Consider the following 25,729-nt stretch of genomic DNA (forward strand, 5'->3'; position numbering starts at 1 on the left):
AGAGTCATGATGTTGTCATTGCTGAGAACCTAAAGGAAGCAGAGGGGAAGGTCAGAGTTCAATAACAGGAATGCGGCAAAGCACAATGAAAATTAACTCTCCATCGCTGTCTCTGGGGCATTTCCTCTCTGGTAGGTTGAGGCTGTGAGCTGGGTGCGCAGTTAAGAAACAGAAAATGCTGGAGAGACAGAGAAAAGAGAAATCAGACAATCATGGCCCCTCACTGCCCTCAGACACCACTTCCTCTTTTAGATGCTGATGGATCCATCGTCCACTTCCCACATTTTCCCTGCTTTTTTATCCCAATCTCCCAAACTCCCAAGGCAGAATTGTCAGGTCAACGGGCAGATCAGGGATTGGCCTGGGGAATGTGCCGCTGCCCGTGATTGGCCCATGGCCGCGACTATCACACTGGTGAGCCAATTAAAACCCAAACAGCGTGAAACGCAGCTCCCCAATGGTCGGGAAGGGGCGGGGCCCTCTCAGCTGCGAGGTCTAATGGCGACCCGGCGGCTGGTTTATAAAGGGCCCAGGCAGGCCCCAGGGACGGCTCTTCTGCGTTTTCAATATTCACGTTATGGAGTTGAGCGCAGTTGGACACGGCAGGCGGTGGGGGGGCCAGGTCAGGTGGGCACCCGGCCCCCCGCTTTTCAAATGAGTGTCTGGTGGTCCTCCTGGAGGAGGTGGCTGTCAGGAGGAACACTCTTGTCCCCAGAGTGGGGAGGTGAAGGCCCATGACATCTCACAAAGAGGTAGCACTGGTCAGCAGCCATGATGTAGTGAGGCTCACATGGGTACAGTGCCGGAGAAGGTTTAATGAGCTGCTGTACTCAGGAAGGGTGAGTACCGTGTTGACATGGGTCTGCGTGCAGATATGTTAGGGTATGACCGTCCCCCCCCCACCGTGGTGCTAGAGTCTGAGTGTCAATTGTCAATGACACCGGAGCTGGCCAAGAGGGTGATCCCTGGCTGCTTGGACTGAGGGCCTTGCAGTTCGAAGGCCGCGACTCGGATGTGCCCTGCGAGGTGCTCCTCAGCTAGGGTTGGCCAGGCTGCAATGGTAGAGCAGTGGACTAATCAATGCTTGTCTGTCCTTTCAAGAGAAGACAATCCATAACCAATCAGAGAGGGCGCATTCAGGCGGACGCCCCACCCAACCTCCTCCTGCTCAGCAGATTCGAGCAGGACACTCTGGAGCTAGAGAGCCAGCACACTCCTCATTCACCTGGGTGTGGAGGGGCAGGGGTGCTAGACAATGGTAAGAATATGGTGCACAGGAGATTTTCAGATTGTGTAAACATTCTAGTGTAGTCTCTTCACCAATGGGAGCCTCGCACCTGGAGTCCCCATTGATCATTGAAAGATGAGGGCACCATGATGCAGATCTCCACTGTCTCACCAGGGTGCCTGGCACGCACAGTGACAGCGTGATAACTTACACTAAAGACATGTCCTTGTTCTCCCTTTTAGGTTCACCAGCAGGCGTTCGCTCTCTGGACCCCAAAGGGCCACCCCTGACACCGGAAGACCACTGAGCTTCAGTTGTACCTGTGTCACACCCGCTCTCTGAACCAGGCACTAGCGCAGATACCAGCACCTCGGGGGGGTATTAGATCAGCAGCTAGAATGTCATTAGTGAGGGCACTTCACACTCGCAGGCGGAAGCAGAGAGTGCCCAGGGAGCTGGCAGTCAGAGGGCTGCTGGGGACCAGGGTGACACTAGGTTGAAGGCTGATGATGAGCCTCTGGAGTCGTCCATTAAGTGACAGATGCTGGATGTCCAGTGGGATGTGAGAGAGGATCTGGCGGAGATCCGTGAGGGTGTGTGTTGTGGAGTAGTCCATGGGGAGCGTGGGCCATGTGTTGACCCTCATGGCTGAACGCATTGCCTCCTCCATTGAGAGAGTGGTGACTCTCGTGGAGAAGAAGCTCCAGGGACAGAATCAGGGGTTCCCGGGATAGCACTCGGACCAGCAAGCCCTCACACAGGCAATGGCCTCAGGCGGTCAGTGTCAGTGTGGAAGATGGATAAGGCACCCAGTATCCTAGCTAGGTGACCTCATGTTGATGCCTGAGCTGTTTGTCGTCTCAGCGGGCTCCTCTCAGGGCGCTCTGGATGACAGCAGCAGCTCCTCCACCCCTCTGCCAGTGACCGGGGCATCTGATGAGGCTGCGATGACTGGGGAGGTGCCAGCCATGGCGCTGGCCGCTCCCTCCCAGGTGGGGCCAGCACAGGCTCCACTGGCCAGCGGATGACAACCAAGGTCATCAAGGCCAACAAGACAGCAGAGTCAGCGGGCTGTTTCCAGTGTCAGTGCCGGCGAGGGGGATGGGGGGGCACCAAGACCTAGCACTCACAAACGTAAGTTTAAGGCACCGTGAGCACAACAGTTACAGGTCATGGGTGATTTTTCCTTCATTTATGTTTGGTTTGTATGTCTGCTGGTGTGGACAATAATTGTAATGTCATAATGATTTCAATGTGACAATAACATTAAATTTGCTTTGGTTCTGATGGCCTGAGTATGCTTCACATCTTTTCTTCCTGGTGTAGGGTACGCCAGTCTGTAATGCTGGATGTGAGTGGATGGATATTTCATTGCACAGGCACTGAGTGGACTTTGGCTGCAAAGGAAAGGGTCATTTCAGACACCCAGGATGGGGGCAGCAGCCCTGACATGTGGTTGAAGCTGATCTTTGGTAGCCTAGCTGAAGGAGCGTTGGATCAAAGCACCCATGGTGTCCCTGCCTCCATGGAAGCTACCGAGGCCTGCCTCCACACCCTCAGTGTTCTCCTCACTGGGCTCCTCCTCTGGCTCACTACTGGATTCATCATCTGTGACCTGGGCAGCTGCATCAACATCCTCTTCCTCCAGTGGGTTCCCCCCTTGCCAGTGCCAGATTGTGGAGAGCGCAGCATGCAACCACTATCAGTGACACCCACTCTTGGGGGTTTTGTAGTGCTCTCCCCCTGAATGGTCCAAGCATTGGAAGTGCGTCTTTTGGAAGACCCATGGTCCTCCCTATCACCGCCGTTTTGGAGGCATGACTCCTATTGTAACACTGCTCTGCCCTGCCTGTGTTCTTGGATGGCAGAGAGGCGTCATGAGCCACGTCTTCAACAGGTAGCCCTTATCACCCAGCAGCCATCCATCCAGTCGGGCTGGAGCACTGAAGAGTCTTTGCACCTGGTGGTGTCTCAGGATATAAGGGTCACGGGAGCTGCCTGGGTACCTTGTCAAACTTGCAGAATCTGCATCCTGTGGTCACACACTATCTGCATGCTCATGGAGTGGAAGCCCTTCCTATTGACGAAGGCACTGGGATCACCTGCTGGCACCTTGATAGCCACATGTGTACAGTCTATAGCACCCTGGACACGGGGGAAGCCAGCAATGGCCGTGAAGCCTCTGGCTCACTGTGTCTGACTGGCCTGGTCTGTATGGAAATGCATAAATGTCATTATCCACCTGAATAGAGCTTCTGTCACCAGTTTGATGCAACAGTGGACAGCTGATTGGGAGACTCCACAAAGATCCCCCATTGACTCTTCGAAAGAGCTGCAGGCATAGAAGTTGAGGGCCACTGTGACCTTCAGAGCCACTGGCATGGGGTGTCCACCCACACAGTCGGAGCTGATCTCAGGGCTGATCTTCTGACAGGTGGAGGTCACGGCCTCCCTTGAGACACAGAGCCTCCTTCGGCACTGCACCTCGGACATATTGAGGTAGCTGCATCGTCGCCTGTAAACCCTGGCAGCAGAATAGTGGTTCTTCAGTGGCCCCTTCTGGGGACTTCCTGCTGGCCCTGTGCCCCTTGTGCCTGCGCCTCTCCCACAGGTCCCTCCCCTGGGAGCTGCATTGGGACACCTGGCCTCCTCCCCCTTCTGCCCCTCTCTTCCTCCTCAGAGGAGGTGCCTCTAGCGGAGACCACAATCCCCACTACCAGGGTAAGGGAAGGCTGTCTGATACCTGGAAGGGTGAACACGGTCTGAATCCTCCGGGGGGCCTTGCAGGCATCAAGGAGAACTGAAATGAAGCCTGGAAATGCTCAGAGTGAAGCCTCGATCAGAGATGGAGCTTCCAAGTACCAATAAGCAACCAGCTGCAAACTGTCTCCATAACTCCTCACTGCTCACACTGGCAATGCTGCTGACCCTTTTATCACACCCATGGATGAGGTTTAGCAAATTGTCGGCTGCCCGCCTGCCTGTTTTGCCTGTGCGATGAGCACAAAATCACACAGGCAACGTAAAATCCAGCTTAGTGGCCTTTTTAATGGCCTTAACTGGCTTCGTAATTGATGGCAGATGCGTGTCTGAAATCCACGCGCGCCCACCGACAGTAATATTGTACGATGATGTCGGGGTGCTCGTCCAACGTCATCAGACGCTATTTGATGCTCGAGCAGATGGGGAGCGTGCCCGCCCGCTCAGGAAAACGTTCTGCCCCCCCACCCCCTGGTTTTTCTTTTGAATTCTGATGACCTGTGGAGGACTGCGCTGCAACATCACCACTCGTCACCATGTGGTGCTGTTTGCTCATTTTTCACTCCAACAGTGGCCCAGTGAAAGTAATGAGGAAAAAGAATGGCTGATTGTCATGCAGCGCTCCGAGAGTGCCAAGAGCCGGGGGGGGGGTCACACATGGTGCTGGGGGCTGGGTGAACGGGGGTGGGGGGGGGGGGGGCTGCCATCTTTAATGCACCCTGAAAGTTGTCGGCTGCCTGTCCCAGCTGGATAAAGGCCGCTGTCTGTGTCATTTGAAAGCGTGTTCAGTCTACGTAGGTGATCAAGATTTCTGCTCTATGTGTGCTGGTAGACACAGAATTCCTTGCATAAATCCGGAAAGAAGAGTTGGGAAGACCTCCTTAGTGACAGCATGTTCACCTCTGAATCAGGATGTTGTGGCTTCCAGTCACACTCCAGAGACTTGTGCATATAATCTAGGCAGGCACTCCAGAATGATACTGAGTGAGTGTTGCAGTCACCGAGGATCCATTGCTCAAAAGCAGCATTAAACAGAGGCCCTGTTTGCTGTCTCAGGTGGATGTAAAATGTACCATTACTCCTGGAAGAACCGGGGAGTTCTCCCTGGTGCCCTGGTCAATATTTTCCCTCAACTGACATAGGGACATAGGCAATAAGAGCAGGAGTAGGCCATTCAGCCCCTCGAGCCTGCTCTGCCATTCAGCCAGATCATGACTGATCTTTTACCTCAAGGTTATTTTCCTGCACTGTCCCCATATTCCTTGATATCTTTAATATCTAGAAATCCACTGATCCCTGTCTTGAACACATTCAGTGACTGAGCCTCCACAGCCCCCTGGAGCAGAGAATTCCAAAGACTAACAACCTCTGAGTGAAGAAATTCCTCCTCATCTCTTATTCTGAGACTGTGTTCTCTTGTTCTAAACCAGACTATCTAGTCATATATTACACTGCTGCTTGTGGGAGCTTGCTGTGAGATAAGTGACAGCCACATTTCCTACTTTATAACCGTGTTTACACTTCAAAGATGCTTCACTTGCCGTTCGGCACTTTTGGATGTCCTGAGGATGTAAAAGTGGATACGTTAATGTGACAGGGCATCATTATATTATGGAAATGATTCCTTAGAAACTGTCCACAGAGGGACACACTGAGCTGTGTACCAGGAACAAATTTATCCTCAGACTGCATTTTATAGAGCTGCTGAGTTTCCCACACAGGTTGTTGCAATTGGTAAAGGAGTCCTGGCAGATTATTGGACACAAGGGGGCATTGTAGATGGCTCTGGTCCAGTACTCACCCGGTGTTCACACAGAAGCACACATGCCCTATCCCTTGGTTGGTGATCAGGAGCAGGGTCCCTGGCTGATCTTGTCCCCCTTTTAACCTGCAGACTCCTTGTGTCAGCTTACATTGCCCAATGTCCCATCCAGGAGACAGGAAGGAATAAAGTATATATATAAATATCTACTTCAGCCTGGCTACTTTATAACATTATTCTTTCCGTTTTTCAAAATGGACAATTGCTGGGCTGATAAAATGGTTGCAGCTGATCATATACTGGTTTCTGGAAGATTCGGAGCTGTTTGAAAGCAAACAAAGGCTAACACATCAAACCCCCTAGAATGTAATATGCCTTGTATTCTATAAACATTCCAGCCAAGCCAACATGAAGGATAGTAGATGCTAAGTCTGCACCAGCCAGCTATGGACTAAGGTAGAGCTGTTTGTGACTCCGAATCTCCAATGTTGTGCTAATGGCCCCACCATGCCCCAAACCACAGTGTGTTTCAACAAGGGGCCTTGTTAGCTGAATTGGCTCAACCTGAAACCATGCCATCGCATGACTGAGACTTGATCTGTCTGAATTCCTTTAATTATACAGCTTTTGAATGTTATCTTCCTTTGCCATTTAACCTCCAAAGAGAACTGGACTCCAGGCTAGCAGCCCGTCTCTGATCTCCATCTCTCTCAGAGTGTGATCTCCAGAAAGAATCCTGTATTTTGCCTACAGAGTGAACTATTAGCCAAGATACAAGAATACTTAGCTGCATCTTCAACTGACTCAACTTGCAACCGAGTTCCTAGGACCAAGACCAGGAATTCTGCCAGCGGGAGCCAACTAAAAGAACCTTCCTTGAACATTGATTCTAGACTCTGGTCTCAGGCGAAACCATAATTCTTATTTTTATTGTGGTCTTTGCCCTGAACTCCTATCTTTCCCTTATTCCGCTTTTATTGTACGAATGCAAAAGGGGCAGACATTGCAAAATCCCTTTCCGTGTTGTGTGTGTGTGTGAGTGTGTGTGTGTGTGTATGCATGTGACTGTGTGAAATAAACTGCCCACCTTATTTTACCTTATCTTGAAATTGCTGTGAGGTTATTAATAGAGGATTGGATCACTCCAAACCAGAAGGGTTGGGGAAAATACATCACCACTTATAAAGGGGAATATCAAAACTCAAAAACACCTTTCTGTTTACGGACGGGTAGTGAGAAGAGAAACCAGGGCTGTTTAAATTAATCCCCCTTCTGTCTATAACAGCAACAACAGCTCCCAACTGAGACCAGCATATTCAGGACACAACCTCTTCTGTCAAAGAAAATCACATGAAAGTGTGAAATAATTGGGCTGCTCAATTGGTAACAACTGAAAGATCAGACTAGCCCCTGGAGCAGCATTCCTAGCACTGTAATCACAGAATGATAAATCATCAGTATAACTGGGCAGGACAATGAGAAACCCTGAACACACCACGGAACCATCTTGCCATTCCCTCTACAGTACTGTGGGTGTATCTACACCACGTGGACTGCAGCGGTTCAAGAAGGCAGCTTACCACCACCTTCTCAAGGGCAATTAGAGATGGACAGTAAAATATTGGACGGCCCAGTTAAACCAGATCCTGAAAATTAATACTTCAATAAAAATTCATTGTACAAGCATCCCAACTAACGCGAAAAGATGGTGAAAGAATGTCCCGGAGAGTGAAAGAACGAGTTTCCCACACCAGTCTCATCCCACTGTGTCCCTGGCCCCACTCGCACTCATGGGGATTGGATGGTAAATGGAGAAGGTGCAGAAGGGGTCAGACAGGTCACCCCTGGGCATTACAATATGCCCACTGTCTGACCAGTACCAGTTTCCATACTCACCACCCCGGAGCCTCGCTTCATCCACACGATGGTGAGAGACGGGTTTCCAGTCCAGGCGCAGTTAAAGATGGCGCTCGACCCCAGGTCGACAGACAGAGACTGGGGCTCAGAAATCAGCCGGGGGCCAACTGCACAGGGAGAAGGGAGGGGAAAGATGATTGGGGGCGAAGGACGAGTCGGTATACAGTTTTAGAAAAGCTGAGGCAACATCCCAACAACAACTTGGATTTATATAGCATCTTTAATGCAATAGCACGTAGTCCCGATACGTTTCACAGGAATGTAATACAAGAACACAAGAAATAGGAACAGGAATAGAAAATGCGATCATGGCCGATCTTGGGCTTCAACTCCATCTTCCCACCTGCTCCCCATGTCCCTAATTCCCTAAGAGAGCAAAAATCTGTCCAAGCCTTAACCATATTCAATAATGGAGCATCCACAACCCTCTGGGGGAGAGATTCACAACCCTTTAAGTGAAGAAAACTTTCCTCATCTCAGTCCTAAATGATCGGCCCCTTATCCTGAGACTGTGCTCCCCCCCAACCCCCCAGCTGTGGTTTAGACTCCCTGACTAATGGAAACAATCTCTCAGTGTCCACCCTATCAAACCTCTTCAGAAGTTTGGATGTTCCAATGAAATCACCTCTTATTCTTCTAAACTCCGGTGAATATAGAAGCAATTTATTCAGCCTCTCATCACAGAACAACCCCTTCATCCCAGGGACCAATCTAATGAGCCTTCACTGTACCACCTCCAATGCAAGTACATCCTTTCTTAAATGTGGAGACCAAAACTACAAAGTAGTTTTACAGTACTCCAGATGTGGTCTCACCAAAACCTCTGCACAGAATATGATGTTGAAACATGTAAGGAGATATGACCCACCTCCTGGAAAACTCAGTCAGCCTTAAGTCAGGTTCCCACCTGCATTGAGACAATTTGAATATGTTAATGACACACCTGCTTTTCCAGGATGGGAGATGGTAGTGGGTGCACGCACTGGGTGAGAATTGCGTTTTGTCTTTTCAATGGATTAACATCACCCCCACCAGGCCCTCCCCCTCCCTCCCAAAACTTCCCAGCCCCGAGACGTGGGCTTAATATTGTGATGGCAGAGTGTGGCAGCGATGCTGATGAAATGTCCAGCGCCCCAGATATTGAGGAGCCAGTGTAGTTACTATCTTCCAATTGGCAGATTGGGGAACGGCTGAGAGTTGGGAGATGAGGGAATGACAAGTGCAGTTAAACACTCCTTACAGTACACATCGACGGTTCTGCTGATGTTTGTACTTCCCAATGGATTCGACACGGCACAGGATACAGGCTCTGTAAAGAAGGTGTAGTCCACAATTGTCTCGTATGTCTCACCCAGAATTCCTCTCAGCAACTGACCAGCCTTTGCCCATCTGAAACACACAGCAAATCAAACACTAAATCAACAACCTGGGACTGAAGAAACCCGAATCATTGCATACATCCCAGTCTACTGTAACACTTTCATATAACACACACCCTCACTGTAACACTTCCATATAACCCACACCCTCACTGTAACACTTTCATATAACCCACATCCTCACTGTAACAGCTTCATATAACCCACACCCTCACTGTAACAGCTTCATATAACCCACACCCTCACTGTAACAACTTCATATAACCCACACCCTCACCGTAACACTTTCATATAACCCACACCCTCACTGTAACACTTTCATATAACCCACACCCTCACTGTAACACTTCCATATAACGCACACCCTCACTGTAACACTTCCATATAACCCACACCCTCAATGTAACACTTCCATATAACCCATACCCTCACTATAGCACTTCCATATAACCCACACCCTCACTGTAGCACTTCCATATAACCCACACCCTCACTGTAGCACTTTCATATAACCCACACCCTCACTGTAGCACCATGATATAACCTACACCCTCACTGTAATGTCCAGGTATAACCCACAGCTTCATTGTAACACCCAGATATAACCCACACCCTCATTGTAACACCCAGATATAACCCACACCCTCACTGTAACATCCAGAGAGAACTTGCACAATCAATGTAACACCCAGATATAAATCACAACCTCACTGTAACACAGTGATATAACCAACCTCTATGTAATGCCGAGATATAACGCACACCCTCCCTGTAACACCCAGGTATACCCACACCCTCACTGTAACACCCAAATAGAACCCACACCCCTCATTGTAACACTCAGGTATAACCTACACCCTCACTGTAACACCCAGGTATACCCACACCCTCACTGTAACACTCAGATATAACCCATATCCTCTCTGTAATGCACAGATATAATCCACGCCCTCACTGTAACACCCAGATATAGCCCACACCCTCACTATAACACCGTGATATAACCCACGCTCTCACTGTAACACCCAGATATAGCCTGCACTCTCACTATAACACCATGATATAAACCACACTCTCACTGTAACACCCAGATATAGCCCACACCCTAACTATAACACCATGATATAACCCACACTCTCACTGTAACACCCAGATATGATCACACCCTCACTGTAACTCCCAGGTATGACCCACACACCCTCACTGTAACACCGTGAGGGGGTTGAGGTGATGGTGTAGTGGTATTGTTGCTGGATTAGTAATCTAGAGACCCAGGGTAATGCTCTGGGGACCTGGGTTTGAATTCCAGCACAGCAGATGGTGAAACTTAAATTTGATAAAAATCTGAAATTAAAAGTCTAATAATGACCATGGAACCATTGTCAATTGTTGTAAAAAGCCATCTGGTTCACTAATGTCCTTTAGGGAAGGAAATTTGCCATCCTTACCTGGTCTGGCCCACCTGTGACTCCCGCAATGTGGTTGAATCTTAAACACCCTCTGAAATGACCTAGCGAGACACTCAGTTGTAACAAACCACGGCAAAGTTACAAAAAAGGAATGAAACCGGACGGACCACCCGGCATCAACCTAGGCACCGGAAACCACAACAGCAATCTCAGCCCTGTTGACCCCGCAAAGTCCTCCTTACTCACATCTGGGGTCTAGTGCCAACAATGGGAGAGCTGTCTCACAGACTAGTCAAGCAACAGCCTGACATAGTCATCCTCATGAAATCATACCGTACAGATAATGTCCCACCACAGACTCCACCATCACCATCCATGGATATGTCCTGTCTCAGGACAGACCTGGCAGACATGTGGCACAGTGGTATTTAGTCAGAAGGGAGTTGCCCTGGGAGTCCTCAACATTGACTCCAGACCCCATCAAGTCTTATGGCATCAGGCCAAATGCAAGGAAACCTCCTGCTGACTACCAGATACTGCCCTCCTTCAGCTGATGAATCAGTGCTCCTCCATGTTGAACACCACTTGGAGGAAGCACTGAGGGTGGCAAGGGCACAGAATGTACTCTGGGTGGGGGACTTCAATGTCCATCACCAAGAGTGGCTCGGTAGCACCACTACTGAACCAGCTGCCGGAGTCCTAAATGACATAGCTGCTGGACTGGATCTGCGGCAGGTGGTGAGGGAACTAACAAGAGCGAAAAACATACTTGACCTCATCCTCACCAACCTGCCTGCTGCAGATGTATCAGTCCAAAACAGTATTGGTGGGAGAGACCACTGCACAGTCGTTGTGGAGACCAAATCCGGACTTCTTATTGAGAATACCCTCCATTGTGTTGTGTGGCACTGCCACCTGCAAAATCTACAAATCTAGCAACTCAAGATGAGGCATCCATGAGGTGCTGTGGGCCATTAGCAGCAGCAGAATTGTCCTCGAGCACAATCTGTAACCTCATGATCCAGCATATCCCCCACTCTACCATTACCGTCAAGCCAGGCGATTAACCCTGGTTCAATGAAGAGTGCAGGAGGGCATGCCAGGAGCAGCACCAGGCATACCTAAAAATGAGGTGTCAATCTGGTGAAGCTACAACACAGGACTACTTGCGTGCCAAACAGCATAAGCAACAAGTGATAGACAGAGCTAAGCGATTCCACAACAAACGGATCAGATCTAAGCTCTGCAGCCCTATCACATCCAGTCGTGAGTGGTGGTGGACAATTAAACAACTCACTGGAGGAGGAGGCTCCACAAACATCTCCATCCTCAATGATGGAGGAGCCCAGCACATCAGTATAAAAGATAAGGCTGAAGAATTTGCTACAATCTTCAGCCCGAAATGCTGAGTGGATGATCCATCTGAGCCTCTTCTCGAGATCCCCCGCATCACAGATGCTAGTCTTTAGTCAATTCAATTCACTCCACATGATATCAAGAAACGGCTGAAGGTACTGGATACTGCAAAGGCTATGGGCCCTGACAATATTCCGGCAATAGTACTGAAGACTTGTGCTCCAGAACTTGCCGTGTCCCTAGCCAAATTGTTCCAGTACAGCTTCAACACTGGCATCTACTCAGCAATGTGGAAAATTTACCAGGTGTGTCCTATACATAACAAAAAGCAGGACAAATCCAACCCGGCCAATTAGCGCCCTGTCAATCTACTCATCAGTAAGGTAATGGAAGGGGTCGTCAACAATGCTGTCAAGTGGCACTTTCTTTCCAATAACCTGTTCACTGACTCCCAGTTTGAGTTCCACCGGGGCCACTCAGCTCCTGACCTCATTACAGCCTTTTTTCAAACATGGACAAAAGAGCTGAACTCCCGAGGTGAGGTGAGAGTGACATCCTTGACATCAAGGCAGCATTTGACCAAGTGTGGCATCAAGGAGCCCTAGCAAAACTGGAGTCAATGGGAATCAGGGGGAAAACTCTCTGCTGATTGGAGTCATACCTAGCACAAAGGAAGATGGTTGTGTTTGTTGGAGGTCAGTCATCTCAGCTCCAGGAGATCACTGCAGGAGTTCCTCAGGGTAGTGTCCTCGGCCCAACCATCTTCAGCTATTTCATCAATGACCTTCCTTCCAACATAAGGTCAGGAGTGGGGATGTTCACTGATGATTGCACAATGTTCAGCACCGTTTGTGACTCTTCAGATACTGAAGCAGTCCATATCCAAATGCAGCAAGACTTGGATAATAGCCAGCCTTGAGCTGACAAGTGGCAAGTAACATTTGCGCCACACAAGTGTCAGGCAATGACCATCTCCAACAAGAGAGAATCCACCCATCGCCCCTTGATGTTCAATGGCATTACCGTCACTGAATCCCGCACTATCAACATCCTCGGGGTTACCATTGACCAGAAATTGAACTGGACTAGCCATATAAATACTGTGGCTACAACAGCAGGTCAGAGGCTAGGAATCCTGCAACAAATAACTCACCTCCTGACTCCCCAAAACCTGTCTGTCATCTACAAGGCACAAGTCAGAATTGTGATGGAATACTCCCCACTTGCCTGGATGAGTGCAGCCCTCACAACACTCAAGAAACTTGATACCATCCAGGACAAAGCAGCCCACTTGACAGGCACCACATCCACAAACATTCACTCCATCAACCACCAACGCACAGTAGCAGCAGTGTGTACCATCTAAAAGATACACTGCAGGAATTCACCTGGGCTCCTTCGACAGCACCTTCCAAAATCATGACCACTACCACCTAGAAGGACAAAGGCAGCAGAAAGATGGGAACATTATCACCTAGAAGTTTCCCTCCAAGTCACTCACCAACCTGACTTGGAAATGTGTCACTGTTCCTTCAATGTCACTGGGTCAAAGTCCTGGAACTCCCTTCCTAACAGCACTGAGTGTACCTACACCACATGGACTGCAGCGGTTCAAGAAGGCAGCTCACCACCACCTTCTCAAGGGCAATTAGTGATGGGCAATAAAAGATAAATAACTCTCTGTTATACCCCTCACTGTAACACTCACTGTTACAACCCTCACTGTAACACTGTATGTTGCAGCTCTAACTGTAACACCCTCTGTTTCAACCTCACCATAACACTCACTGTTACACCCCACAATGTAAAACTCTCTGTTGCAGCCTTTCTGCAACTCTCTCTGTTACAGCCCTCACTGTAACACTCTCTGTTACAGCCCTCACTGTAACATTCTCTGTTGCACCCCCTCCATAACACTTTGTCAAACTCTTCACTGTAAAATTCATTGTTACAGCCCTCACTGTAACACTCTACATTGCAGCCCTCACCAAAACAGTCTCTGTTTCAGCCTCACTGTAATACTCAGTGGCACAGCCCTCACTGCGATACTCTCTGTTCCACCCCTCATTGTAATGCTCTATACAACACCACTCACTGTAATATTCTCTGTTGCAATTCTACTTTAACACTCTCCATTTCACCCCTCACTGTAATACTGTTATTTCCCTCATTGTAACACTCTTTGTTATATCACCAGCTGTAACACATTCTGTTACACCCTTCATTGTAACACACTGTTACACCCCACAATGTAACATTTTCTGTTGCAGCCCTCATTGTAACACTCTCTGCTCCACTCTTTGCTTTAACACTCACTATTACACCCCTCATTGTAACATTGTTCCAGCCTTCCCTGTAACATTCACTATTACAGCCCTCATAACACTCTGTTACAGCCCTCACCATAGCACTCACTGTACAGTCCTCACTGAAACACTTTCTGACCATTTATTCACTGTTGTCTCTGTGTATTTCTGATGCAAGCAGCATGTATTTTACAAGACTGAGAGCACAGAATATCTACCATTATTTAAACTGGCAAAATAATATAAATCGACTATAAAAGTGTAATCTTATGGACCTGCTGGGTTTACAATGATTTAGGGCAGAGATCTTTAGATTATGGATGGGTTCATACGTGGGATCAAAAGTAGACTCATGCAGTTTGAGGTAATTCACAAAACACTCCAAACAGCGTTTAGCTGAAGAATTGCCAGCCTTAATGAGGTTTCGCTTTGCAGCAGGAGAAGTATGTTCCCTCTGTGTGCATGGATCAAGAGACTTTGGGAGGCAGCCATGAGAATCAGCTCATCCTTTGTGGGGCTGATATCTCAGAATGTTCCCAGGCTCAGTATTTCGGGTAAATAATCCTTCTTACGTTGCTGTCTGCATTGATCAGCCAGGCCCTGAGGACCGTCAAGAGGCTTTAATCTGACATCTCATCGTTCACATCGCAAGATCACATCTCTGATCATTTCAGCACCGCCTTGGCGGTGTTAGAATGATGGAGTCACTAGCCCTGCAGGACTGTCCAGAAATCTTCAGGAATTAAAGGTTAATCTCCTAACTCTGCTTCGAACAGCAGGGGAGCAAATGATAGGGTCGTCAAATAAATTGCTTTTCATTTTAACTTTCTGTGAGCACTTTTGTGGTTTATTTCTAAGAGAATCGGAAAAGGGGGAAAATAGCTGCTTGGGCGCCTAGTGGCGAGGCAGTTGGAGGCCAGAGATCATGCAATGATATTTTCAGGAATATATCCAAGGAGAGCTGGCAACTCGACCTGTGCTGAGCCCATCACACTGAGCAACTGGAACAAACATCTGATAAACCAGGAGTTGGGGGGTGTGGGGGGGGGTGGAGGGGGAGTTCAGTGTGGGGTGGGGTGGGGGGGGGTGGTGGTGTTTGAGTGTTGGGGGGGTGGATTGGGGGTGTGGTGGAGTGGGAGAGGTTTCTGCTTACAAAGTTCAATGCTTGCACATGGGAAGCTGAGGAGATGAGGAGGCAGGGCATGGTTTGAGGCTTGCTCTATATATGGTGAATATTCATTGTAAAATTTAACAAATTAACTGTCCACACCACCAGAATGAGTGGAAGTAAAGGATTTTTCCTTCACCCCTCCCCCCCGCCCAAAAAAAAAAATGCTTGGGTGAAAATTTAAACTTCTGTAAATTTCAAACCCATCTCCAACCTGCCCACACCCAGCTTTAACAGAGGGAGTGTGGGCTCTCAAGAGGTGGGCAGTCAGTTGGGACTTTCATGGAGGCTGTGTCCTTCCATTTTAACAGATGTTTTATTTTGAGCCCATTTTGGCCGAGATTCTGGGACCTCAGCAATCCCAGCAGGTAAAAGGAGGCCAGGAGAGCTGGACCCATAAGGTAAAGTGCATTGATAACACAGATTGTGGGCCAGGGGAAACAGGAATGATTTATCCCTTATCAACAAGTTTACCTGATCCCAGTTTCACAATTGCCATCTCTACCAGTCTATCCCACTGCCCCCGCCCCCCAACCCCATGCTACCAGCCCATGAATGTACATGATTTGCATCCGAATTGTCCCACCAACTGCCATCTCTCCCCAAAATCTCTTCCTCCATGATCTTTTCCCTCTTGTGATCTCTCTCCCTATGATCTATTCCCCTCCCTTCCACTCCGCAATTCAGCCAGACAACACCACACTCCCTCTCTTCCACTCTGTCTTCTCCCCTCTGCTTTCCTGGCTGACAGGCAGGCTGTTGGTGTTGTGATGTGGTGTGCATGTACCTTTAAGGATGCATACCTTACACTGCTGTCAATCACTACCACCCTGACACAGGATGTGAAATAGTGGTCCTATGATTCTGAACTTAATATCCAACAGCAGCTTTTAGAAGTCAGATGTGCATACACAGCCTCTCAGTTAACATTATATGTATATCGTCTTATCTTCTCATAAAGAGCACAGATTATTGTTTTACCAATCCTGGGCATATGATTGCTATATTTACATCAAATAGAAGAATGTAAGATGGTGGCAGTATTGTTTTTGAAGGTTTGACTGAGAACTATACAAGCCTCAACCCTTTCACATGCAGAAGAACAACTGGTGTGAAGTAAAACAATTATCAAGTGCTAACTCACCATGCATAAATAATTCTACAGCTCTGTAGGAAGCCAACACACTGCACCTTCATTCTGGGACATCGCATCTTGGGACAGCCAGCAGGCACCAGGTCCTGGTAAGTTTGTTCAAACTCGAGAGAACTTAAATGATTCTTACCTTTCTGCTGCAATGTTTATACAGGAACAGAGATTAAATAGCTGACTCCACAGGCTCTAGCTTTAAGCAGAATTCCACAGATAGGAGAGGACCTATTGCTGCTGCTTGGGCCAAGATTAAAGATTAAAGCACTGGATATTGGCCTATGGAAGAAGAGTGCATCAAGTAACAGCTCCCAACAGGTCCTAGCAATCAGAAGAAGGCTGCAAAATGCTTTTGCCACTGTTTACTTACTCTTTGACGTATGCAGTTCCATTTCACGCCAAAATCACTTTTTTGTGGGTGGGCCTTAACCTGGGTCCAGGAAAAGCTGAAACAGTTCAACAGTGCCACCATTTCAGTCAACCAATAATCTATGACTAGCTAAGGCGGTGGCAACTTAAGGTACTGCAACTCAGAGAGCAAAACCAAGTTCTGAAGAGTTGTAAAAAAAGCCTGAACAGCTGTCCTGTTCCAGATGAGGTTCTAGCAATCCTGAAAAATGCCAAAGGATGACCACAAAATTTACCTCATTCAATTGAAAGGCACTGGACCCCCTATCTGAGTTTACTTTGTTCCAAAAATGAGTAGAGCTATGTTTTTTCAACCTCAATCTCCCCGGAGCAGACATACAAGTCATAAAAATTAAAATTGCTATATGCAATGAAGGCTTCCAAGGACTGAACACTTTAGGTCTGTTAGCCGATGACCTTAAATATCCAGATAAAAGAAAACTCAAGGGTAAGTTACAAGTGAAGCTCAACTTCAGAATACACTCTCTGCAATTCATGTCCTTTAGGCAACAACTGACAGAGATCATTGATCAATGTATGAGTAAATGCAGAGAAAAGGGGCATGATTGTGACTTCATGGCAGCAGAGCTAGACAACAGAATAATCAAACTCATGATAGCACCTAGTCCAATACAAGTGTTCCAAAAAGACACCTTCGGCCAATCCAAAGTTGACACCATGGAAGCACTACTGCAAAGCGTGCAAAGTACAAAACCATACTAATGAGTAGACAGTGTCTACAGGCTACGTGTAATTCATCCATCATTGGCATGATAGCCAGTGCGGCAAGCCTATTAAGTAATGTGGGTGGTGCAGCCTCATACATACACCCCAAACTTGCCCAGCTTTTAACGATGTGTGCAAGGCATGTGACACCAGAGGACACTGGAAGCATCAATGGAAAAAGCAAAGGCCAAAACAACTGGTGCAACATCACAAGAAGCCATCACCAAAAGCAACCCAGGCACAGCATTCCAAGCAACAAGTACGCATACCAAACAGTGTCAAGACAAGAAATGTCTAGTCAAACTACACAGCCAGATGAGCAGGATGACCAGGCCATTGACACACAAAGTGAGTTGATATTCAGCACAGTGGACATCAAAGAATGTATTGGCACAGTGGCACCCACAGAAGCCTTTGCCACTGTCCAGTTATATGCCCACAGATGCAGGGTCAGCATAACCTATATGCAAAACTGGATACTGGTGAAGGTGCAAACATCATTTCACTTTGCACACTGTGGAAAATGATGATTCAGCCAACAACTGCCAGACTCACTGTGCACAATGGCTCGGAGATTCCATCCCTGGGATCCATTACACTCAAGTGTCTCTGCAACAATTCACACTGGTTATCCCAGAAATTTTATGTTGTGGATGCCAGAGATTCAGTGACTGCAGGCCTACCAGCATTCAGGGATCTAACGCTGGTCACCGTCCACAGTTTCAATAGTTCAATGACGAAGGCAACAGAACACAAGGACATCCCGATCACCTCAGCAGCCAACCAATAACTGGACAGGTTCAATAGAATTGGAAGTTTCAAGGGTGGTGCAGTATTCCATCTTCATGCAGATGCTACTCTGTATACCCATTTGTTTATGCCCAAGGCATCTGAATACAACTCTAAAATGATGCTCTCATAAAATTCCTAAACTTGAGGAGCTGAAACCCAAGTTTGCGAATGTCAAATTCTTCTTTGAATACAACACTAAAGATGGCTACTGGTTGGTGCATTTGGATAAGACATCCCAGGAGTTATTGATATTCCGTATTCCATTTGGGAGAAACTGTTTCCAAAGGTTACCGTTTGGGCTTTTTGTAAGCCGGGATATTTTCTAATATACAGACAGGATGCATCTGCCTAGCAGATGACATCGCAGTTGTAGGGACAACTAAACAGGAGCATGAGTGAAATTTGCACCTTCGGCTGGAAGCTCCACACAGAGGAGGTCTTATTTTTAATAGTCAGAAATGCAACATCAAGGCAACACGGATCAACATTTTTCAAATCCATCTATTCCAACACAGGCACCTGTCCTGATTCCAGCAAACCAGAAGGCGTCTGTGCAAAGCCCACTCCACAATACAAAAATGAATATTGCCTCATTTTGTTTAATTTCCTTTCACCCTATCTACTTAACGTTGCCTAGAAAGCTTCATCTCTTTGTTACCTTCTGAAGAAAGAAGTACCTTTCATCTGGCAGGTGGACCAACAACACATTTCCAATTACCTTAAAAAGTCACGAACTGAAGAACCGTCAACTCTTCAGACTGATGCTTGAGGTTGATGCATCCCAAAAAGGACTTGGAGCATCCCTTTTCCAGAAATGGAAGCCTATTGCTTTTGCCTCCAAGAGTTTGTCCATTGTTCAAGCTAATTATTTAAGTATAGAATGTGAAACCTTGGACAGGATTTTCCGGCCTGCCCACCACCAGGATTGTCCCATCGGCAATTTGGCTGGGCCATCAAATCTTCCATGGCAGGTCCAGGAAATCTCAGCCCTTGGCGCTGGCATTCAACATCCAGCAGTTGCACACTTACTAATTTGGAAAGAAGTTCATCATGAAAACTGACCATAATCTGGTTGAGATGATCTGATATAAACCCCTAACATGTGCGCCACCAAGATAACAGCACATACTGATCAAAATACAAGGCTATGACTGTGATGTCTGCTGCAAGCCAGATAAGTCCATGGTCAAGTCCAATACCCCAAGCCACTTCTCTAACCCATGAAAAATTGCAGACATCTCCCAAGATCTACAAGCAGATCTTGTGGACATAGAAGTAGAAGGCGTTCTGATTGTTAACTTTAAGCACTTTGGGAAGTGCCAAGCCCAGCAGCAGAAACCAGCCAATGATACTGTACTACAGCAACCAGAGAAGGCAGATGGCCAGAATCCTTCCAGGGCATTCCTGAGGTGGTAAGACTATTTTGGCCCAATAGGGATGAACTCAGGATGGCACAAGGAAAAGCAATCATCATCTCGGGGTCCATGAGAGCTGATATCCTCCAACAGTTGGACTGAGCACTCATGGGAATTGATCGAACCAGAAGATTGTCCAGAGAGATGGTATATCGCCCAGAAATCCACCAAGACAACAAAAAGGCCATGAGGGAATGTGAGGCATGTCAAACCTTTATGCCTAGCAACCAGAAAGAACAGCTATTGCCTCACATTGCACCAGACTCATAACTGATCTCTTCAGCATCCCTGAAGATGATTTTTTGGTTGTAACAGATTATTTTTCCAAATTTCCCATTGTCTATCAATTAGGCGACCCATCAGTGCAACCATTGCAGACACATGGTCAACGTGTGGCCATGCTGCATCTTAGAGTGACACCACTCAGTGTGACTGTTCCCTCACCTGTGGAATTACCATTTCGCAGACAGGTGCAGACAACCCTCCCCAGTCATTACTTGTCAATACTGCCTGGAGTACTAGATGCATTAATGGGAAACAGGGGAAGATGAAGACATCCATGACTGGCATTCGGGTAACAAATTACCCAATCTGAAGGTCAGGCAAAAAATTTGAGTCCAACACCCAACTGATGGCATATGGAATCCAACAAAAATCGTCAGAATGTGCCCAGAACCAAGATCATATCAAGTACAAACACCAAATGGTATGACAATGCGACAAAACAGATATTAAATCAGAATGATACCACAGTCAGAAACACTGAGTAATTCTAATGCAAACAGAATACTGTTTAAGATGCAACCCAAACACATCATCCCTCCCGACAATCAACATTTTGAAACCATACAGCAGCCTCCAGCCAAGATCACTGTAACTAAGTCTGGACAGATAAGTAAACCACCGATACGTTTCAGGGACTTGTAAATTTATTGCTTTGTATAATGGTTTATTCAAACACAATGTTACTTTCTTTTTCTGTCATGTAAAACCTCCAGTTTGGAAAAAAGGGGAATGGTGTGATATGATGTACATGTACCTTTAAGGGAGCATATCTTGATCTGCTGTCAATCACTACCACCTTGACACAGAATGTGATGTAGTGTTCCCATGACTCCAAACTCAGTAACCAGTAGCAGCTTGTAGAAATCAAACATGCATACGCCGTCTCCTAGTTAACATTGTATTTATATATTCTTACCTTCTGCTAAAGAACACGGATTTTCATTTTACCAATCCTTCCTGTATGATTGACACATTTACAGTGAATAGAAGAATAGAAGAACTGGCAGGGTAACCAGGGCCAGAATTTTTCCAGCAGCGAATTGGGGTCGAGGCCCACTTGCTGACATGAAAATGACGCGGGATGATGTCGGGCGGAACCCCCGCTGTCATCCCACCCCATTTAAATATTCAGGAAGGCGGGCAGACAGCGAAATCCGCCCGCCGACCTGTTAATGGCCAATTGAGGCCGTTGGCAGGGTAATTAACCCAATTTACGAACCTGCCCATCCAACCTTAAGGCTGGCGGACAGGCCAGGAGCCCCGGCGGCTTCTGAAAAAACGTGAAACCTCTTCCACTGGTGGGATGAGGTCTCATGTCTGTTTTTAAAAACATTAATAAACTTTATGTCATATTTATTAACATGTCCCATCTCGTGTGACATTGTCACATGAGGGGGACATGTTAATAATTTTTTTATTTTGCTATTTTTTAGGCTTATTAAACTTTCAGCGCTCTCCCTGAGACAGCACTTAGTCCCAGGGAGCAGTGTGCATTTTGACAGTTGGGGAATCCCTCTCCCCCCCGCCTCATACAGGACATAGCACTTCCCGTCAGGCAGCCCACTGGGCGGGCCCACTCAAAATGTGGGCAGGACCCGTTTCAGCCGCGGAGTTCAGCTGCCTGCCTGCTGCTGAGCTGGTGGGGCCCACCTGCCCATCGAGGGCTAAATTCTGCCCCAGGAGTTATTGCCTGCTTCTGGGTTTCCTGACCAGAACGCCCCACAAATGCATTTCAAATGTTCCGCCTGTGAGTATCATGGTCTTTGTATCTGATTTTGTACTTTAGGAGTGTTGAGAGCAAGACCAAACAAAACACTAGGTGGTCCTGTCCCTAAGAACAGCAACTTGACTTTATACAGTAGCTTTAACAATGAATACAGCACCTTTAAAGTGATAAAACATTCCAAGGTTCTTCACAGGAGCAATTATCAAACAAACTTTGGCACCAATTGAATATAAGGAGATATTAGGACAGGTGACTAAAAAGGAGAGAGGTGTTGGGAGAGAACTTCGGAGTTTAGAACTAGGCAGCAGAAGGTATAGTCACTGCATGTGGATCAATTAAAATTGGGATGCACAAGAGGCCGGAATTGGAGGAACGTAGGTACCTTGGAGGGTTGTGGTATTGCAGTTTACAGAGATAGGGAGGGGAAAGGCTCTGGAGGGATTTAAAGACAAGGATGAGAATGGTAGAATTGCTGCTCCAGGAGATCTCTGGACTCTGAGATCAAGCACATTTTGAGTTCCCACAACAGTGACTACACTACTAAAGTCCCATATTGGTTGTAAAGTCCTTTGGAGCATCTTGAAGTTGTGAAAAGCACACATAAATGAAGATCGCTCTTTCTCTGTCCTGGGAGTGCTGAGGGCAGCTGTAGTAGCTCTTACTGCTGTATCAGGAGAGATCGACTATGTCAGCATAAGCCACAGATTGAACTTGGGGTGCTTTTTGTCAGGTTCAATCTTGAAACAGGCAGTGCAAACTCCACTGAACTGTCAGGAGAAGAAAGGTGCCCAGTGTAGGCAGACGGTGACTATCTGACAGGATGGGGCCTAGAAAAAGGAGTCCCCAGCACCCCCTTCAATGATGTGTCTGCTCCTTTAATGGTGATGGAGGTGCACAGTCATCCATGAAGCCTCTTTTACATTGTTAACAAAAGAATGGAGACAATAATTCACATTATTATTTGCTTGAATAGAAGGTCTGAATTATGGATGAAAATACCACCCAAATAATTTTTCTGGGCCACACAGATTGCAGTTGTCTGAATTTTAATAACTGCTTTCATTAAAAAAATTCACAGAAATGCAATAACTGAACACAGACCACTGAATCTAAAGAATATGTTGGAAAGCCTTGGGCAAATGACAATAAATTCAAGCTATGCTGAAATATGCAGCTTTTGTGTTTACAATATATTTCATGGTTGTTTTAAATGAATGGATGTAACTTACTTTCAAGGAGCTAGACCTTTACTAAAAGGCAATATTTGAGGTCACGGTCCGACAGGTAGTGAGGGTGTAGTCCATACCTGAGGGAAGAACTGTAATATATCGCCTGGATTGCTCCCCACCCTTCGGGGGTACGATTGGCATGTCGGCCTGGAGAATGTGTTCCTGCACTGTCCGGGTTCCACTCCTTTGATAGTGAACAGGCAAAATGTCACAGGCCAGTTGTTGTTGTGATGGGTGCTGGAGTGGAAAAACCCAGTGGGAACAAGGAGAGGCTCAGGTCTGGCACTATCCATCTTGTAGAGGTCCCACATGCCCAAGAACCTGTCCCAGTGCCTCAGAAATCTCTTGCCTTTCCTCCTATGCCAATTCTCCAACCACATGTCCAATTGCTCAATTCTCCTATTCCTATTCTCCCTAGAACGTGGCACAGGAAGTAATATTGAGAATCCTGCTTTTGAGGTCCTGCTTTTCAATTTCTTTCCTAACTCCCTAAAATCTGCTTTCAGCACCTCCTTCCTCATCCTTCCCTTGTCATTAGTAACAATATGGACCACGACCTCTGGCTGTTCACCCTCCCCCAAAAGAAAGACCTGCAGCCACTCTGTGGCATCCTTAACTCTGGCACCAGGGAGGTTTTGCAACATACCACCCTGGGTCATGTCTATGGTCGCCTGTCTATTCCCTTAACTAACTAATCCCCTATCACTACTGTTCTTCCATCGTTCTTTCCCCGCTTCCTGTGCAGCTGAGCCATCCATGGACCCATGGACCTGGGTCTTGCTGCACTCCTCTGAGGGACCATTGCCCTCACCAGTATCTAAACCAGAAAACTGCTTGGGTGAGCATAAAAGACCCTGTGGCGCTATTTCAAAGAAGAGCAGGAGGCATTCACCCTGATGTCTTGACAACTATTTATCCCTCGGCCAATGTCTAAAATTGGATTATCTGGTCATTGTCTCACTACTCTGAGAGAGGTTTCTGTGCAAAAATGGCTGCATTTCCTACATCATCAGTGAAGATTACATCATGCAGTTTATCTGCTCTGCCTTGTTTCCACCCTGTCTACTGATGTTGAAAACTTCTCACACAATCTTGTATTTGGCCCTTTCACGAGATTCCAAGGCCTCTGGGCCATGAGCAGAGGTAAATAGAAGATTAATTTCCCCTCTCTGATCATTTCTATTTCAAATCCCACCCAGTGAGTTTTTTAAATAAAGGTGGCTTTAAATGTTGTTTGCATATTTGATTTTCTGCTGGATATTTTATTCAAATCCTTAACCTGCAAGTGATTTTAATGATGCATTATGTGAATTAATTCTTTATTAAGAATCATTTGCATAATTTACATAATATTGTGCTATTCATCTCGGTTCTGGCCGAGGGCCATGTGGGACCTCCCAGAGAAGTAAGTTTGGCAGCACACAGCTATGAGTTACAAAGTCAGTGCCCACCTGTCACAGTGTGCAACCTGCCACTAATTCCCAGGCCATGGTTAAACAGTCTGGGCTTCAAATTACGTCATACTGTACAAAATGAACAGCCTGAAGGGCAAGTGTTCAGTTTGGTATTTGTCCCTTAATTGGAGGATTTATCAGGGATTTACATAGCTTTCACTTTTTAATCTCTTTCATTTTGTCCAGATCATTTGAAATTATTAATTCCCTTGAAATTGGTGGGCATTGGGCTTGTTCTATAGATGTAGAATGGTGCCTAAAGGCCAAAATGGTGGGTGATGTACCTGCGCACTTTCTGTGCAATAAGTACAGCACTCGTCATGTTGGTAAAAGCCGGAAAGGAGATGTCCAATGTGCCTGTCCAATGTAAATAAGGGGCATAGCACTTATCTGAGATCTCCTATGTAAAATTGGTGTGCCCTGAATATATTTGGTGTGGGAGCATTCAGGAAAGCCAGGGCTGCATGAGGCCTACCAAGTTGTGCCTTAAAGACATTGCTGGAGGCTGCCACCAAGTATCCTGGAGGGCTTTTATCAATGCTGCAGCTGTTGATTATTAATGAGAAAATTCTCTATGATTTGAAGACAATTATTAAACCAGCAGGGCTGTTGCCACAGTACACTGAGTGTATGCGCAGCATCTAAATCCTGCAACATAACAGCAGTGATGTGAATATCAGCACTGATCAACAGATCATAGCAAGAATCTCTCACTGCCAGATGACAGCTATATAAAGAAGTTGCACACATTCCAGTTAACACAGAACTACTTGTTTTTAAGATTAATTCTTGTGATGTGGGTGTCTCTATCAAGTTCAGCATTTCCTGCCCATCCTTAGTTGCCCTTGAGAAGGTGGTAGTGAGTCATTGTCTTGAACCCCTGCAGTCTGTGTGGTGAAGACCCTCCCACAGTGCTGTAAGAAGTTCCAGGATTTTGACCCATTGATGATGAAGTTACAGCGATATGTGTCAAAGTCAGCATGGTAAATGAATTGGAAGGGAACGTCAAGATGGTGGTGCTCACATATGCCTGCTGCCCTTGATCCTCTAGCTGGTGAAGTCAAGGATTTCAGAGGTGCTGTCAAAGAAGCCACAGTGCGTTGCTGCAGTGAATCCTGTGGTGGAAGGAGTGGTTATTGATAGATTGCCAATACTGCCTGGTGTGGCAGGCCAGACATGCGCTGAATTTGATGGCAGAGATTAACTCAACATCTTAGTTTCCTAATGTTTTCTCTCCCTCCTGATGGTGCTGACTTGTGATA

The 25,729-nt window shown here is 46.9% G+C and overlaps 1 protein-coding gene across 1 annotated transcript in view; it reads right to left on the bottom strand.

Annotated features, from left to right (window-relative positions):
• kirrel3a (kirre like nephrin family adhesion molecule 3a) overlaps positions 1 to 25,729 on the bottom strand; it is a 259,729-nt gene that overhangs the window by 53,330 nt on the left and 180,670 nt on the right. Inside the window, exons 7-9 of the mRNA XM_041174294.1 lie at positions 8,908 to 9,056; positions 7,647 to 7,774; positions 1 to 29 (exon numbers count right to left, since the gene is read on the bottom strand). The exon at positions 1 to 29 is cut by the window's left edge and continues 98 nt beyond it. Of these exons, the coding sequence (XP_041030228.1) occupies positions 1 to 29; positions 7,647 to 7,774; positions 8,908 to 9,056 (306 nt within the window). The remainder of the gene's footprint in view (positions 30 to 7,646; positions 7,775 to 8,907; positions 9,057 to 25,729) is intronic.

The sequence above is a fragment of the Carcharodon carcharias genome, chromosome 25 (genome assembly GCF_017639515.1).
Source record: "Carcharodon carcharias isolate sCarCar2 chromosome 25, sCarCar2.pri, whole genome shotgun sequence".
Taxonomy (NCBI): Eukaryota; Metazoa; Chordata; class Chondrichthyes; order Lamniformes; family Lamnidae; genus Carcharodon; species Carcharodon carcharias.